Source organism: Sarcophilus harrisii, chromosome 1 (genome assembly GCF_902635505.1).
Source record: "Sarcophilus harrisii chromosome 1, mSarHar1.11, whole genome shotgun sequence".
Classification (NCBI taxonomy): Eukaryota; Metazoa; Chordata; class Mammalia; order Dasyuromorphia; family Dasyuridae; genus Sarcophilus; species Sarcophilus harrisii.
Window position 1 is genome coordinate 710825681 of NC_045426.1, and position 17958 is coordinate 710843638.

General features: G+C 44.2%; 1 protein-coding gene across 1 annotated transcript in view; it reads left to right on the top strand.

The window, feature by feature from the left end:
* Positions 1 to 17958, top strand: part of TANGO2 (transport and golgi organization 2 homolog) — a 144816-nt gene that overhangs the window by 115720 nt on the left and 11138 nt on the right. The window contains exon 9 of the mRNA XM_031948998.1: positions 7025 to 7095. Coding sequence (XP_031804858.1) covers positions 7025 to 7095 — 71 coding nt within the window. The remainder of the gene's footprint in view (positions 1 to 7024; positions 7096 to 17958) is intronic.

Genomic DNA, 17958 nt, shown 5'->3' on the forward strand with positions numbered 1-17958 from the left:
TTCGAGAAATAATTTTGCTTAAGGGGAAGTTTGACTCTTTTACTCGACTAAGGAGAAAATCGTGCTTTTTGAATAAATGTACAGAGAGGCTGGCTGCTTTCCTCTGGCTACTTTTCAGCTTACCAATGTCCTTCCTAAATGCAGCATTCTCGGGATGGTCAGGGGACTGTCACCTCCTTTTTTCTGAACATTCTTTTTCTTGTAAATCAGCCTGAGATCCTTTTGGCTTTCTTGGCTGCCTTATAAACATAAACCAAACTCCCTGCTGCTTCATATTGAGCCTTAATCCTCCAAAGCCTTCGGGTCTTTTTTTTTCAAACTATTTACTGTGCCTCCTCCATCTTGTACCTGTGAGGTGGATTTTTCTAAATCCGAATATAAGATTTTGAGTATCTGTATTGACTTTCATCTTATCAGATTCGGCCCAGTTCTCTGGCCTGCTGAGATTTCTGGGGCTCCTAACTGTCATCTAGCATGTTAGCTGTCCTTCCTAGCTTTGTGTCCTCTGAAAATCTGATGAGAAAACCATCTTTGCCTTTATGTAAGTCATTGGTCACAAACATTTCCCAGCCAGAACCACGTGTGCATCCCTGTGGCACTCAACAAAAGCTCTCTTAAACTGGCATAAAACCATTGGAGATTACTCTTTGAAGTCTGGCCATCCAACTAATCCCAGATCCCCCTGACTGTACTCTCTTCAAGCCTGCATTTCTCTATCTTGTCTACAAGAGAGATTTTGTTAAATGCTTTTCTAAAATCGAGGCGAACCACGTCTCCCGCATTTCCCTCCTCTCCCAGTTTGATCATCCTGTCCAAAAGCAAATGAGCAGAGTCTGAGCTGACCTCTTGCGTTTATTCCTTCCACTGCTCTTTTTCTATAATAATGCAGTCTAGGATTTTTCCAGGAATCAGACTCACTGCAGATTTTGCTCATTCTCCTTTTTAAATAATTGAGCTGGGGACCTTTCCCGAGTCCACTCTCCACAGATTTTCAGAGATCACACGAAGAAACCTACTACCAAATTGCCACTCCTGCCAGCTCTCTTGAGACTCTGGCTTCTAGGTCATTTGGTCCTGTCATTGTTGGCAGCTGGGGGAAGCAAGCCATTTATTAAGTACCTAACACAGCAGACACTGTGCTAAGCACTTTACAAATTTCTCTCATTTGATCCTCACAAGATCCTGAGAGGAAGATGCTATTATAAGCCCCCTTTCAAAGGGTGACCTCAATCATACAGAATTAAGTGGCTTGTCCGGTGTCACATCAGATTTGAATTCAGGACCAACACTCTATATCCACTGTACCACCAAATTGCCTCTAGCTTGGCAGGCACTTTCTTATTATTTTCCTATTTATTTTGGCTTTCATCTTCCTGTGAGCCATTTTTGTTCTTTCCTTTCAAGTCCAAAGAAAGATAATTGAATAATACTCTTCTCTCGGTATCATTCATTATCCCACCCCACCCCCAAAATATGGATTTGCGCCTTCGTTAATACTATTTCCCCCAATATGGCTTTAAAAAATACAAAGAAACACTTCTCCCTTTTTTTGTACCTATAAAGAATCCTTGGAGCAGCTTGATAGGTGCAGTGAATAGAGCACCAGCTCTGGAGAAGGAAGACCTGAGTTGAAATTTGCTGACACTTAACACTTGCTGTCACCTAACACCAATTGCCTCCCAAAAAAATCCTTTCCAAGCCTCAACTCATTCTGAACTTTAATACTCTGGTACAATTCCTCAAAGACTAAGCCATGCATGATTCCCTGCTCTTATATGTCTATTTAGAAATCTGGGTTTGTTCATGAGTTCCCTGTTTAACTCCATTTGCCTTTTTGGATAATTTTCCCTTTTTGTCCTAATAATTGTTTCTCTTTGTGTCTAAACAGTTTTACTTCTGAGAGCTTCCCATCCCTCCTGGGCTAACTTTCCCTTTAGAAGTTGGGAACCATGGGATCTTCCTCCTTGTATTTGCTCCTCTCTGGAGTGCCCGGGTAACCTTTGACTCTCTTATCAGCTCCCCCAAAGTTCTCATCACTTCTACCTTAGTGACCAAAAGAGAACTTCCCCTCTTTGCTTCGGATGTAATTGTTCACATGGGCAAAGCAGTTGATGTGTGTGAAACTGAAGTCAGTAGTCACTTCACTCTGACTTGTGATCCTTTTCCTGAAATTTCAATTCTTCCTTATACCCAAGTGGGCCACAGTGCTCTCCGTTGCCAATCCCTGTTCTCTTTATGCCTCCGTGAATTATCAATCAATTGCCCTTTACTGTGATTCCTTCCTATTTTCTAGATTTCTGCTCCCAAGTTTATTTTCTTAATATGAAATGCTACTAGTCCTTCAGAGGGTCTGAAATATCACTGGTGTAGAAGCTTTGGTTAGTAGAGTAGATTACAATTTCTCCTTGATTTTTCATTGCTGCTCATGTGGACTAGAAGTTCAGTTTCATCAAGAAATTTTGCTACTTCCTACAGGTTTGCACCTGAAGAAGAATGATGCTAAAAATATAGGGTTTTGTTCAAGCGGAGAAATTAGTAAAAGGAAAGAAGGAAAAGGGAAGGAAGGAGAGAGAAAGAAGGAGGGAAAGAGAGGAGAGGAGAGGAAAGGAATGGTTTTGAATTGCCGTCCATCTGAGTCTTCTCCTCGGTTCTAGACCTGGTCCCTCCATCAGCATTTGTCCAAGATGCATACAATGATGGATCAAGTCAATGTGGCAGAGTCTGGACAGGAATCATTCCTTGTCACTTGATACCGTGTGGATTATTAAGTCATACTCTCTTAAGGGACCTGGGAGCTTTATCATGCTATAGTAATACTTACCGCAAAGGCTTTTTAAATTTGTTCAATTAATCCATAAGCATTTGTTAACCTCCTAATTCATGCTAAGGACATAGTCAAAACTTAAATCATTCCTGCTCTCAAGGGGCTTACATTCTAAAAGAGCAGGAAGCTTGTACTCTCATCCATAAATGAATAGAAGGGGATTTCATGAGTGGGGGAGACACGTATCGAAATATCCTCATCCTTTTTGTCATCATTGCTCTTTTCTTCTTGAAGATGATAAAAATAAATAACAAAATAGTATCTAAGACATGCTTTGATTTTACAGAGATAAGATTCAGTGGCTGACAGCCCCATATGGTTCATGTAACTGTAACTATTTAGCAAATTCTGCTGATTTGTAGAAGAGATCATAAATAAATATAATGAATTGCTGATTTTGAGAGGTACAGTTTAATTTTCTATCAATGATGTACTATCCCTCTAACTTAGAAAATAAGAAGTGTTAGAAAAACTGTCCGGAAATTGTCAGTTGACCAAATTACAGTTATTCATTAAGTGAATATTCTAAGAGCTGGGGAAGGTGCCAAGTTTAGAGAAGTTACATTCCCTGGCATCATGGAGCTTACCGTTTAATAGGATGAGAAGATAGACAGCTAACTACAATATTATATAAGCTCATGGGGTGAGGGGGATGCAAAAAACCCCAAAGGACTACGATTAACTTGATATAAGAAACAATCTTCTATCAGAGCTCTCCCGAAGGACAATGGCTGTCATGGGTGGTAGTGGGCTCCCCCCACTGGTGGTGTCCAAACAAATGCAGGATCATAACTCTGGTGGGGGGGATTTTTTGGTACTAGATGGATGTCTTGTAAAGGAACTTTCAGCTCAAGATTCCATGGGGTTAGAAGGTTATTTATGAAAAGAGGATGTAGCCTTTGAATTGAACTGAATTGAAATCAAGAGACAAAAAGGAGTGTGGGGATTCTAGGTGAAGAGAACAGCGTGTGACAGAAAGACGGGCTAGAGGAGGGGGCATTCAGCTGGCTTGGAGGAAACCATCGGTGAGAGGTGAAAATCTGACCCGGACCTACTTTAAATTAGAAGCACTAAGCCTTCTTTCCAGGCTCTGTTATTCCAAAGAGTTTGGGACCTCTACGTTCTGGAGCTTTTGAAAAGCTCCGAAATCTTCACAGAGCTGTTTCCACCAGCCGACGTGCTTCCTGGGCTTTTTGCAGCCGGACTCTGTGCTCCGGGGACTTGGACCTCGATTTTGGTGCCTGCTCTACAGGGGCCATGTCCTGGGAAAAGAATCGGCCAGTTTGGGAAGAGATGACCACACCCCATTCACCCAGACCCTGGAGCTCTGCCCCCTGCAGGTCACCCTAACCCTTGTAAGACCCTTCATCCGGGAAGAGGCTCAGTTGGCCTTAAGAGTAATTCTCCTTATCCTTTGTGGCAGAGCTTTGTCCTTGCTTCTTTCTGATGATTTTTTGATTTTGATTTTTCAATGACCAAATCTTTTTAACTAACCTGTCCTTCCTGCCCTACCCCCCACCCATTAAACACACATTTTAAGACCCGAAAAACAAATCCCTCGACATATTATCTGTATGATCCAGTAAAGCAGCCTCCCGCGGTCGCTGAGCCTAAAGATGAATGCTGTTCGGGGCGCCCGGTGACAGGAGGCGGCTACGGGTTTCAGCTTTATCCTTTTGGCCTCCTGATTTATCGTCGCATTGTCCAGAGTTCCGGAGTCTATCTGAGTTGTTTTTCTCTGCGATACTGCTGCATCGCATAAATTGTTCTCATTTTGCTTGGCATCGATTCATAATTGTCTTCCTGGTTTCCTCTGAAATTCGTCATTTTTATCCTTTCTTATGGCACGATCCTACTGTCAGACCACAGACATAATTGGTGTAGCCCTTCCCCAATGGAACGCTCCCTTAGTTTCCAATTTGGGACTTCCACAAAAAGAATCGCTCTAAGGATTTTTGTCCGGATGAGTCTCTTGCTTCTTTCTTTGCTTTCATTGGAGGGGAGACGTATAAATTTAAATCAAGTCCATTTCTTATATATCTTGGACATGAGCCCTTTATCAGGGAGACTTTTTGCAAAGATTTTTTTTTCTCAGTTACTTGTTTCTCTTCTAATGGGGTTGGGGGAAGGGAGAGGGACTAGTGTGGCTGGCATGCTGATGCAGCGCCATGGGATGTCAGCCACTGCCCATGGCAAGGGAGGAGACAGGGAGACCCAAGGACTCCAGCCCGGCAGCTGAGGGAGTTTGGGCATCAGGGATGGGGTCAAGAAGGAACTGGGTACAAGCCCCACCTCTGACACTCATTGTATGAATAAAGTCAAGTCACGAAATCTGAGCCCTTTGTCATAAAATGGGGGGGGGGGCTGAGCCCTTCCCCCACAGCGTCGTTATAAAAGTCAAGTGCAATGATGGAAGGAAAGCATTTTGCCAACTTTCAAAGCTGCCCTGACGCTGTGACTTCGAGGACGTCCCTGAGTTCCAGGACTTTAAAATCCTCCAAGGCTCAGCAGGATGTACCGAGGCCTTGGCCAAATGCTCCCATTTCTGCTCTGGTGCCTGGAGGTTTCCAAAGCTTCTCCCCAGGTCATGAAGCAGATCGTCGGGCTCTGTTGGAGATGTCCTGGAGCCAGGGCCTAAATTTGGAAAGGTTCCCACTGAAATGGGCTGGGAGAAAAGTGTCATCCCCAAGAGGGTGACCCGGACCGTGGGCTTCTTCCTGGGTGCTTTCTCACGTGCTGGTGCTCGGGGTGTTTGGGTGGGAAACCAGAGCTGAGGGTGCCCTTGGGTGGAATGGACAGGAAGGATGAGGGCAGGGTGGGGGCGGCGGGGATGGCGCCGCTGCCTTTGTCAGCTCTCTGGGAGGGAAGAGGATGGCCGGCTCCACGGACCCCCTTTGAGGTGTTGGTAAGAGGGAAAGAAGGAAGGAAGGAAGGAAGGAAGGAAGGAAGGAAGGAAGGAAGGAAGGAAGGAAGGAAGGAAGGAAGGAAGGAAGGAAGGAAGGAAAGAAGGAAGGGAAAGAGAGGGGGAAAGAAGAAAGGAAGGAGGGAGAGAAGGAAAGAAAGAAGGAAGGAGTGAGAGAGAGAGAAGGAAAAAAGGGAAGGAAGGGAGCGAAAGAAAGGAAAAGAAGGAGGGAAAAAGAAAGAAGGATGCAGAATACATTTTGTAGCCAGTGTTGAATAAATATCTGCTCAAGTTTGAATATGTGAACCAAGATACTGATACTTGTTCCAAAACAAGTAAAGAAGAACACTGGGAGGACTGGGGAGCTCGGGGTGGATCCTGCCGTCCAGGGCAGGGGCTCCTGTTTTGATAAATCACCTGGGTGAGCTCCCGGCCTGGGTTCTGCGGGCGAGGCCTTCGCTTTCCTGTCAGAAAGCAGGCCAAGCGTGTTGAGAGCGAGCCCTCTATTGGCAGTTCCCAATTCCTGCACCGAGAATAATAAAAAGCAAGGAACTGGAGCGGCCTGACTGCGGAGCCGGCAGCATGAAGTTGCTCCTCAGAAACTCTGTCCTTCCTGGCTAGGGCCCCGCTGCGGCCGCCCTGGCCATGTCCATTCTATGACTGCTCTGGCATTGCCCCCCCAGCTGCCCAGGAGGATGAGTGACCCTCGGGCAGCCCAATGGCTCTTCTCCCTCCTCCTCGGGACACTTTCAATTTACTTAATATTTTTCCTCGGTTACATTCAAAACAATTATTTTTAAATTTTTTGAGTTCTAGCTTCTCTCCCTTCTCCCCACCCACAATTAAGAGAACGCAAGGGAAGTCTGTAAAACATTTCACAGGACACTTTTAAACAGTCTCTCGCTGTTGCTACAAACTTCCCCTCCTCATTTCCTTCTCAAGTCAATGGCCATCTGACAACCTGGAAAATTTAATGGACTCTGGGGAAAGTGCGCACTGTGAGGCAGCCGAGGGAATGGGGGATCGGCCAAGCGGCCTCGGGTAGGGGTCTCGAGCGCACAAAGGGGTCGCCTACAGAGCCGGGCCCAGGGCCAGCCGGCAGTGACTCCCTCTTCCCTGGCATTCTAAGGGGCCAGACGGAGACAGATGGAGGGCAGGGCTCCAGCCTCAGCGGTTCTGAAAACCATCTGAAATTGCTTGCAATTGAAACCAGGGGCCACATGTTGACTGACCTTTTTCCTTTGTTCCTCCTTCCCTCCATCCCTCTTCTCTCCCCTCCTTCTCCTCTCTCTCTCCAGCACCACCAAGGGAGACATATTTTGCTACTATGGAAACCGAGGTGAGCAAGAGCCTATCGTATTAACGCCGGGTAAGTTCTCTTCATGAAATGAATGTTATGAATGTTGTGCTTAATTTCACACCTGTTTTATTTCTGGAACGACGGCTCGATGGCGCCATCGAAAAAAAGGGTTAACTTCCCCTTTCATTCTTGTCTTCTCTTGTCATTTAATTTCTTTCTAGTGACGATCATAGTTCTTGTTTATGTGAACACTTACATTAAAACAAAGTGCCTTCCTAGAAACAGATCCGAGAACCCAGCAGCCAAGGGTCGGTATCCCCATTGTACAGATGAGGAAATTAAGGCTCATTGAGGGGAGGGGCCTGTAAATGCCAGGGCAGCTCCCCTTCCCCATCCTGGGTGACCTCTCTGACAGTCCCCCAGAGAAGGCCTTCCCAGAAATGGCCTCCAAGTTGGCTGTTCCTACCTGCTTGTATTTCGGCACATGTAGATACTCCTTTCGCAGTCGATTACTCAGTCACAGACTTAGTCCTTCAGGAGGGACTGGTTGACAAACCTTTTTGAAGATCTCATCGAAGAAAGAAAGGTGTGATTGGAAAAGCCCATGGCTGGGTCATATGGTGAGAGCCCATGCCCCTCAGTGGTTTGGGGAGACCCCCTGTGGTGAACTTGGGGGAGGGACCACTCGGATGGACAGGATGGAAGGACCCACGTCCTGGAGCCATCCTTCCCCTTCCCCTGAGCTCTCCTGCCTTTCCCTCCCCTGATCATTTCTCAGTCTTTTCTGGACACCCCACGGAAGGCTTGCTCCTTTGGAGCCTCCCAAGGCTCGACCAAGAACCACGGTGCAGCTTTGCGCAGGGGGCGGGTGAGCCCCCCTGCTCTGCCCAGTCCCCTTCCCATGGTTCAGCTCGGCACCACAATCCCAGGGCAGCCAATGGGCACTGGGGGGAATCTAAGCTTGTTCAGGCCAAAGGACTCAGGGCTTGGGAGCCATAGCTACCTTGACGCTTTCTGTCACAGAAAAAAAGCTTCATCCTGCTCTGGCAGGGCTTGAGCGCAGGACCAGCAGGGGGTGGACTCAGGCTTGAGGACAGGAAAGTCACCGGACAAGGTCAGTGTCGTGGATGGTTGTTTTACAATTGGTTTAACTTAGTGGCTGTTTTTATTGTTGTTCAGTCATTTGTTCATTCATGCCCACCTCTTGGTGATCCGTGGCCTGCGGACCGTGGTCTGCCAGGCCCTCCTGCCCACCTGTCTCTTCATCTGTCCAGACTTGTGGTCATCGCTTCTGTGACTGTCCATCCCGTCCTCTGCCGGCCCTTTCTCCTTTTGCCTTTGATCCTTTCAAACATAAAATTATCAGCCAGAATAGAACCTGTCAAAATAAAAAGTGCTTCAGCCTAGTTTCAAAACCTCGAACCTCTACAACTTATTCCTCTAAATCACCCCCGATGTAGGTGGGCCCCTTGATTTCAAACTTAAGGGGGGCCACAGATGACATGGGGTACAGGGTGGACAGACCTGGATGAGGCACAATCATAGTTGGAGGGAACTTTCAAATCCACGAGATCCCAGTTGCATTTGAGGGCCATTTCTGCAGAGAGGCAGCCATGCCAGGTAATAGAGCACAGAGCCCGGAGCAAGGCACGATCCTGCAATACTGGGAGCAGAAACGTGAGAGCCCAGAGTGGGCAGAGGATGCAGGGGGAGGCTGCTGTTCACAGGGTACAGAGGAGGGGAGGAGCACTGTTTTGTTTTGCCAGAGAATCAGTTGGGCCTCACAAGGGATACAACAAATGGCCGATGGGGAGATCAAGTCCAAGATGAGTAGGGAAAGAGTAAGAGAGCCCCTGGTCATTTTCAATGAGACCACATGACCCGGCCCAACAAACATAACCCATGGCAGTGAAAGAACCAGCAGCTGTAAGAGGAAAGACTGCTAGGTCTTGTACAAACCCGGCAGCCTTAGGGTCAGGAGACAGTGGTTTGAATCCTGCCTCAGATCCTCCCTCATTTGCAGTCACAATCACTTTAGCTCTTAGACCTCAGTTTCTTCAATTGTAAAATTGAATCCACTTGTATATTGCTTACTGCACAAGTCTGCTTTGAAAAAGAGCTTTTCAAACCTGAAAGCATCATTGGAAGTTATTAAAAAATGATGCTACAATCATTTAAATTTTAATAATATTTTAATAAAATATGATTGTAGTATCACCATATCGATGTTTGAAAGGACATCAGAACTCCCTCTTTTTGAGAGCGAGGTGGATAACTATGGATGCCTGATGTTGCATGCACAGTCAGACGCGGTCGTGGCCACTGGCTCGGCTTTCCTGTGGACAGCTGATTAGAATTATCAGAACAAGGAGCAGAGTAGGAATATTATCAAGGTACAAATTCAAAGGAAACCTAGAAAATTCTTTGTTAACAGTTGAAGACATCCAGGAGTCAGCGATGCTTTCTTCCTAGAGACCTTCAGGACTAAGCTGAATGACTTCCAGAGGGATGATGTCAGGAGGATTCTAATGCAGGGAGGCGGGAGGTGGGAGGCAGGAGGTTAAGGGTTAGAGTCAGGAGGCATATAGGATTAGGGTTAGGGTTGGAGTTGGGTTGGGGTTAGAGTCGGGAGGCTGGGTGGTCCCAGAAGTCCCTTCCAAATCCAAATTTGGTGTTTCTGTGACAAGATGGGACAGTGTAGGCTAGACCAAAGCACTGTTAAGTGGTTTCAGAAAATGACCCAAAGACTCTATCTCAAAGAAGAGAGAACATTCTCATCTGTATGTCCATTTAGAAAAAGGTCTCCAGGAGGGTGCCCCAGGCATCTGGGCCATTTATCCCTGTCCTCAGTTACTTTCTCTAAGTCCCAGCTTTGTGTCACATGCAAAGTTCAGCTCCCATACTAGAAGACGTGTCTGAAGGGAATTCAGTGAATCAGAATTCTTTTTGCCAGGCAATCTGGGTTCAGAAGCCTCACATCTTACACCAGGGAACTAGCCTCAGTTAATGCTTTCATTTCTTAAGGGCAATAATTCAAAGCATAAAACTTTGTTTAATGATTAACTTTTAAAATGTACGTGGAAATGTAGGCCTGAATTATGGATCTGCTAATTATTCTTCTTTGAAGCCAATATTAAAGAGGTTTTGATTAATCTTCATGTATTACAGGTACTTATGGCATTGGCCCTCATTAGCCAGTGTACTTAAGATACAAGAAAGACAAAAACCAGTTCAGGGCCAGACCTAACTCAAGCCCCCTGGCATTTCAGACCCAGCTTTAGAAGTCTATTTAACAGTGGCTTGGGAAAGATAGTCAGCAAAGAGACAGCACTGATTGCAGGGGATACAGCTCCTTTCATCCCCTTAAAGAAACATGTCTAGTCAACTTTCTTTTTTTTTTTTTTTAATTATTTAACATTTTTCCTCGGCTGTATTTAAAAGCTTTTTTTTACATTTGTTTTTAAAAGTTTTGAGTTAGACCATATATGAAGTTATGCAAAATATTTTCATGTTGTGAAAGAAAATATAGATTTCCCACCCTAATGGGGGAAAACCCCTCAAGAATAATAAAGGGGGAAGGGAAGGGGAAGAGGGAGTAAGGGAAAGAAGTTGGGTGGATGGATAGGGAAAAGAATGCTTCAATCTGTATTCAAACACAATCAGATCTTTGGGTATTGTTAGGCTTTTCCATCATAAATCCTTCAGAGTAGTTGTGGATCATTGTACTGCTGAAAACAGCAAAGTCACTTATAGCTGGTCACTCCAGAACATTGCTACTACTTTGTATACAATACATTTCACTTTGCGTGAATTGACAAAGGCCCTTCCAGGTTATTTTTTTTCCTGAGAGCATCCTGCTCGTCATTTCCCACAGAATAATAATATTCCATTACAAACATATCCACAATTTATTCAGCCTTTTCCCAGTTGATGAGCATCCCTTCAATTTCCAGTTTTTCGCCCTGAAAAGAGATCAGCTCCAAATATTTTTAATAAATATTTATTAAATATTTAATACATTCTAGGTCCTTTTCCTTTTTTTTTTTTTCCAATTTCTGTTTTGGTATTCATGCCTAATAGTAGTATTGTTAGGTTAAAGGATATGAATGAATATATAGTCCTTTGGGAATAGATCATATTATTGATTATTTATCCATTTGGGCATGGCTCGTAATTTTTATAAATTTGTCTAAGTTCCCCCTCTGTTTGAGGAATGAGGCCTTATCAGAAAAACTTTCTTCAAAATGCTTTCTACAATTATTATTCCTAACTGTATTTCTCCATATTTATTCTGTCTCTCTTTTCACTCTGTCCCTCCTCAAGTATTTTGCTACTGATCACTCCCTCCCCCAATGTGCTCTCTCTTTTATCACCCTCCCCCTTTCTTCCCATATCCCATTCCTCTTCAATTTTCCTGAAGGGTAAGATAGATATCTATACCCCTAGTGAGTAGATATGTTATTTCCTGTTTAAGCCAATTCTGATGAGAGTAAGGTTCACTCACTCCTCCTCTCTCCCTTTCTTCTCCTCCTCTGTAAAAAATTTTTCTTACCTCTTTTATTAGTCTACTTCTCCCTTTCTTTTTCTCACCCCTTATATTCTCATCCTTTTATTTTCAACTCACTCCTGTGTCCTCTGTCTATATATACTCCTTCTAACTACCATATAATAAGAAAGTTCTAATGAGTTATAAGTATTCTCCCATGTAGGAATGTAAACAGATAAATCGTTTTGTGTCCCTTATATCATTTTCTTGATTACCTCCTCATGTGATTCTCCAGAGTAATGTATTTGAAAATCAGATTCTCCATTCAGCTCTCATCTTTTCATTACAAATTCTTGAAAATTCTCTATTTCACTAAATGACCACCTTTTCCCCTGAAAGATTATACTCAGTTTTGCTGGATAGATGATTCTTGGCTGCAATCCTCGCTCCATTGCTCTCCAGAATATCATATTCCAAACCTCCAGTCCTTTAGTGTAGAAGCTGCTAAATCTTTGTGTATCCTGACTGTGGTTCCATTATACTTGAATTGTTTCTTTCTGTATGCTTGCAGTATTTTCTCCTTAACCTATAAGTTTCAGAATTTGGCTATAATATTCCTGGGAATTTTCATTTTGGGTCTCATTGTAATAGTGCATTTGTGAAATAGGTGGATTCTTTGAATTTTGGTTTTACCCTCTGATTCTAGAGTATCAGGACAGTTTTCCTTGCTAATTTCTTGAAAGGTGATGTCCAGGCTCTTTTTTTTTTTTGTGATCATGACTTTCAGGGAGACCAAACCTTTACAAATTCTCTCTCCTGGATCTATTTTCCAGGTCAGTTCTTTTTCCTGTGAGATATTTCACTTTTTTCTTTTTTTTTTTTTTTTTCATTTGTGGGAGTTTTGTTTTATTGTATCTTGATTTCTCTTAAAGTCATTAAATGGATTTCTTCCATTTGCTGAATTCTAATTTTTAAGGAATTATTTTTCTCAGTTAGCTTTTGAACCTCCTTTTCCAACTGGCCAATTTTGCTTTTTAAGGCATTCTTCTCAGCTTTTTGTATTTCCTTTTGCACCACTCTCAATTCTTTTCCTATTTTTTCCTCTATCTCTTTTCCTTGATTTTCAAGACTTTTGAGCTCTTTCATGTCCTAAGACCAATTCTTCTTTTTCTTGGAGGCTTTGGATCAACAACTTTGACTTTGTTATCCTCTTTTGAGTATGTGTTTTGATCTTCCTTGTCATCATGGTAACTTTCTATGGTCAGAAACTTTTTCTGTTGTCTGCTCATTTTCCTAGCCTATTACTCAACTTTTAACTCTTTGTTAAAGTGTAGGGCTCTGTTTGGTGCTTTGTCCTAAGCTCCTGCTCTTTTCAGAGATCCTTCTAAGGACCTGACCATAAATCTTCTTTTCTGCCCTGGAGCTGTTAGGTATGTTCCCAGCCCACTTTAACTGTAAAATCTAGTGTGCTGAAGCCACAGAATCCTGCTTTGCTGGTGCTGGGACCAGGGCTGGGTCTCTGCTGGTGCAGTCTGGGATTGCACACTGGGCTCCCACCCTGGTTCCACAGACCTTTCTGCTGACCTTCCAAGTCCTCTTTGATATCTCTGGGTTAAGAAGTCTAGAAATTGCCAATATGATGTTGATTCAAAGGTTCCTAGACCCATTCCTACTTTACAGGTGTGAGGCTGGGATCAGGACCAAGGCTGCACTGGGACTATCCACTGGGTTCCTGTCCTGGCTTCACAGATCTTTTCTTCTGACTTTCTAAGTGGTATTCAGCTGGAAAATGTTCTGCTCCATCTTTTGGGATGTTCTAATGCTCTAAAACTTATTTATTTAAAGGAATTTGGAACGACTTGGGAGAGGGCCTGGATGAGTTTCTGCCTTTGGCTCTACCCTCTGGTCTGGTTTCTTGAGGGAGGAAGTATTCCAAAACCTGAGCAGCCCTTACTCCTCCTGGTCTGGCCATTTTATGCCTCTGATGACTGGAAATTTCCACCCCTTCTCAAGTCTGGAGACATTTACAGCCTCGGTGGAGGGTAGGACACCAGTCTAGCCTAAAAGGCTAGAAAGGCTAAAAGAAAGTCTACCTCATTATCAGAGACTGGAATAAAGGGAGACATAACAGAAGATGATGTCAGCAGTAAGTGAAGTAAAAAGGAGAGAAAAGGAGAACTTTTAAAAAAATGGCCTTGAATTTTTAAAGTGCAGTATGAGTAAAGGTTCTCACTATTAAAAAGGAAGGCAAGTTAGTGGAAAATTAAAATATTTGTGTTTTATGGTAATGAATTCTAAAAAGCACTAAATTAATATTGTCTCATACTTTCTTAATAAAAAATTAATTATAATTAATAATTAATAAAAACTTAATAAAAAACTCCATACTCCATACTAACTAACTCCATATTCCTATTACAGAAGTAAATTGTGTCACTCAGTAGAGCTGAAGAGAATATAGGATGGCAAAGAGTCCCAAGGTTTTGTATGTCTCCCTTTTCACAGTTGCCGTTCTCGAGATGTCAGGGGGTCTCTGGGGGAATTCTTAGTAGCCCGGCTCATACAAGTCCTCCACACCTTCTCATCTGCTCAGTTCTTACCCCATTTACCTCAGAATCCTTCCAATAGGCCCCAATGGAGTGAAACCTCTCCTTTGCTTCTTTAAGGTCCCAAGGTGGGCTCCCAAGATGATGCTTCTCTTAATCACAACAGCTGGTCTAGTTGTTCTTCTAGAAACATCTTTGACATCTTTTCCTCCACGTCCAAGTTATGGTGACAGGAAGTCTGCTTATTTTCCAAGGCCCGTTGGAGTTGGGAGAGTTTTGCATTTTTACTTAAACATCTATAATTGAAAAAACCACAAAAACAATTAAATCATTTCATATTACATACCGTGAGAAAAAAAAAAAAAAACTTTATCAAAAGAGTGTCAGAGACAATACCTAGTACTAGGATATGAGTTTTATAGTGTTTCTAATGATAAAAAGAAAATAACACAAATTAGCTGAGGAATTGTTTGAAGAGGTGAAAAGGGATGAAATCTATACTTGACAACTGCAAATCACAAGCAGCCAGTTTCTCAAAAGCCTGTTCTCCTGAAAATACATTAACAGGAATATGGATTTAACACAGCCGGGAGCAGTCCAGGGAGGATTCTGGGAACGTGCGAGATGGTTATTTTAATATAAACTACTGCTATTGTACAATCTCCCCATAATAATCTGATATTCCACTTAATGGATAGAAGCAAATGTTAGGAACATTGTTAGTTTTATTTTTGTGAGACAGCTGTGGTATCTCAGGAAGACAGGAATGAAATAAACATTGGCTTAACGTTTTTGGTTACAAACTCTGCAAGGGAAATCCTAGTGGGTAACAGGTAGCTGATTTTTAAATTTTATTCTTTTCTTTAAATGTGGAGGAAGAAATAATTAGGTTCATGTGGGTTACTGCATAGTGGCTAGAGTACCAGGCCGGGAGTCAGCCTGAGTTCAAATCCAATCTCAGACACTTATAACTGTGTGACCCACCTAACCTTGTCTGCCTCAGTTTCCCCATATGTAAAATGAGCTGGAGAAAGAAGTGGCAAACCACTGCAGTGTCTTGCCAAGAAAACCCAAATGTGGTCACAAAGAATCAGAAATGATCAGAACTGACACACAACCACAAAAGTGGGACTTTTGCCCTTCAGTAAATATGCTGGAAGCCAATTGGTCCCCAAAACAAACTCCCAGCCTCTGAGTCACCCCCACAATCTTATAGCGAGAGAAGTGGGCCTCGGCCAGCCCTCTGCCATAGGAGTTTGGAAGGCTCTTTGGTTCGGTGGAAAGAACACTCAGATTTGGAATCCCGGCCACTTTCTGGATGTGACTTTGGGATCATCCTCCTCAACACTCGCATTTCTTAAATACCTATTAGGTCCCGGCACTATCCTAATCACTTAAAAAAGAAATTTCCTTTCTCCCCCACCATCCTGAGAGGGAGGAGCTACTATTCTCCCCATTTTACAGGGAAAGAAACTGAGGCAGACCACACCAAGCGACATGCCCTGATGGCAGCCCTGGCGCTCTCGGCTGCACCACTTCTGGGCCCTTGCACTAGATGACCTTGGATCCCACGACCTCTGGGAGGCTCTCTCTGTGAAACTGCTCCCTTGAGCTCTCCCTCTGCTCTTCCTCGTGTGTTCTACCTCCTCCTCCTCCTCCACAGGATGGTCGTGGCCTCCACCGGCTCAAGTGGCACCTTTCCATCCCCAGTCTCTCCCTTCTGCAAACGTGCCCCTGTCCTGCTCCTTCTGCCCCCAAGTCTCTTGTGCCCTTTGTGGTAAATTTCCTGGAGAAGGTGGGGACATCAGTGCTCCCTTCCCTCCTTCCCCCGCCACAATTCAGCTTCCAACCATGATTCCCTGGAACAGTGACCAGTGAGCCCTTAGCTGCCCAGCCCCACGGCCTTTTCCTTAATCTTCACTTACCCTGGCCCTCAGTCTCTCACATGCCGTCACTCCTGGATCCTTTCTGGATCTCTCCCGGCTCTCCTCCTCCCTCTGTGACTGCTCCTTCTCTTCCTCCTCCTTCTGTGACTGCTCCTTCTCCTCCTCCCTCTGTGACTGCTCCTTCTCTTCCTCCTCCCTCTGTGACTGCTCCCAGATCCCACCCTCGGGCCACAGAGATCCTCCTCTTCTCCCCCACTCTGCTTTTAGCAGCTCCAGGAGCTCAGTTGCCATCTCCATGCTCAGGATTCTCCAATCCATCCTCCCCAAGATTTCCAGCCTCCACTTGTTTTCTCTCACTTTGTCAACCCTAGAACTTCTCCAAGATAACATCTCTTGGAGCTGAGGTCTCCCTGTAGCTTTCTTAAAAGCTGTGGACTCAGTCTGTTACCTTGGTTTCTCTTAGTGTTAGAAACTAAGACAGTGTCAGAGAGCAGATAATGACATTCCTTGTTCTCAGGCCCCTCCCACCTCTCACATCCCCTGTTCTAAGCCCCCTCCTAGCCCTGACATCCCCTTCATCTCAGCCCTGACCTCCTCTATTCTAAGAACTCCTCCCAGTCCTGCCATCCCCTGTTCTAAGACGTCCTCCCAACCCTGACATTCTCTGCTTTTGTTTTATCACCAACTTGAAAGCCTCAGTTTTCTGATCTGTAAAATGAGTTGGAGAAGGAAGCGGCATATTCCTCCAATATCTTTTATCAAGAAAACTCCAAATTGGATCACAAAGAGTCGAACACAACTAAAAAGACTGAAAAACAAATAAAATTTGTTTAGCAAATAAGTTTGTTAAATAAATTTAACAGCTGGGACAAACACTGCCCTGCGTGGCTTCCTGAGCTTCCTGCCATTGCCCTCCCTTCGGAGTTTTTGGGAGCTGTTTCATGAATCCCGTTTCTTCTTTTCTTTGGACATCATCTTCCCCCCCCCCCCCCCCCCCCAGACCACCCTCCCCTGTGCCAAATAAGTAGAGTCGAGCCAAAGCAGTACAGGATGTGCCGTGCTCAGCAAAGCCCGAGTCCGTCCCTTCCCGCCATGAGGTGGCAGACGGAATTCATCTTACGGAGCCGTCATTTGTCACTGCATCGATCAGGGCTCTTGAGCCTTTAAATGCCGCTTTTCTTCACTCCGGGGTAATTATTCTGTCAATTGTTCTCCCATTCCCGCACACTTCATCTTGCTTTCATGGGCCTTTTATCATTTCTTGTGGCGTAATAATAATAGCTAATGTTTCTATAACAGTTTTTAGTTTGCAAAATACCTTATGGATCCTCATGTGCTTTTCTTTTTAACAACCTTCGGAGGACGATGCTCTTCTTAGTGTCCCCATTTTGCAGATGAAGAGGGATTTGGGACGGGAACTGAGACCTCCTTAATCCCAAGCCCAGTGTTTCAGCCACTAGGCAAAGTTGTGTCTCCTTAGTCCCAAGCCCGGTGTTTCAGCCATTAGGCAAAGTTGTGGCTAATTAATATTCTATTGTGTGTACGCACTATGATTTTTCCACCATCCCCTGGCCGAGGTCACCCCTTCTTTATTTCTAGTTCTTTGCAACAACAAAGTGTATTTTTGTGCCTCCCAGCTCTTCCTTGCTTTCTGCAATGCCATTGGTGTATCACTGAGTCCGCCATATATACAAAGGGAGGTGAAAGGAAGTGACCGGAAGCTCTCCTCCCACTCTCTGTTTCAAGGTTCCTGTTTGTTTGCTTGTTTTTTGTAGCTTTTACCTGTATTGTCATCAATATAGGTTAACCATGTACAGTTCTTCCAAATATATTTCCACATTCGTCACGCTGCCAAAGAAAAATCAGATTAAAAAGGGAAAAAGTGGAAAAAACAAAAAGGAAGCAAACCTTTCCAACAAAGAGTGAAAATCCTGTGTTGTGAACCACACTCAGTCTCCACAGCCTCTCTGGGGAGACTCCATCACAAGGGGCTACCCTGAATCATCTCATTGTT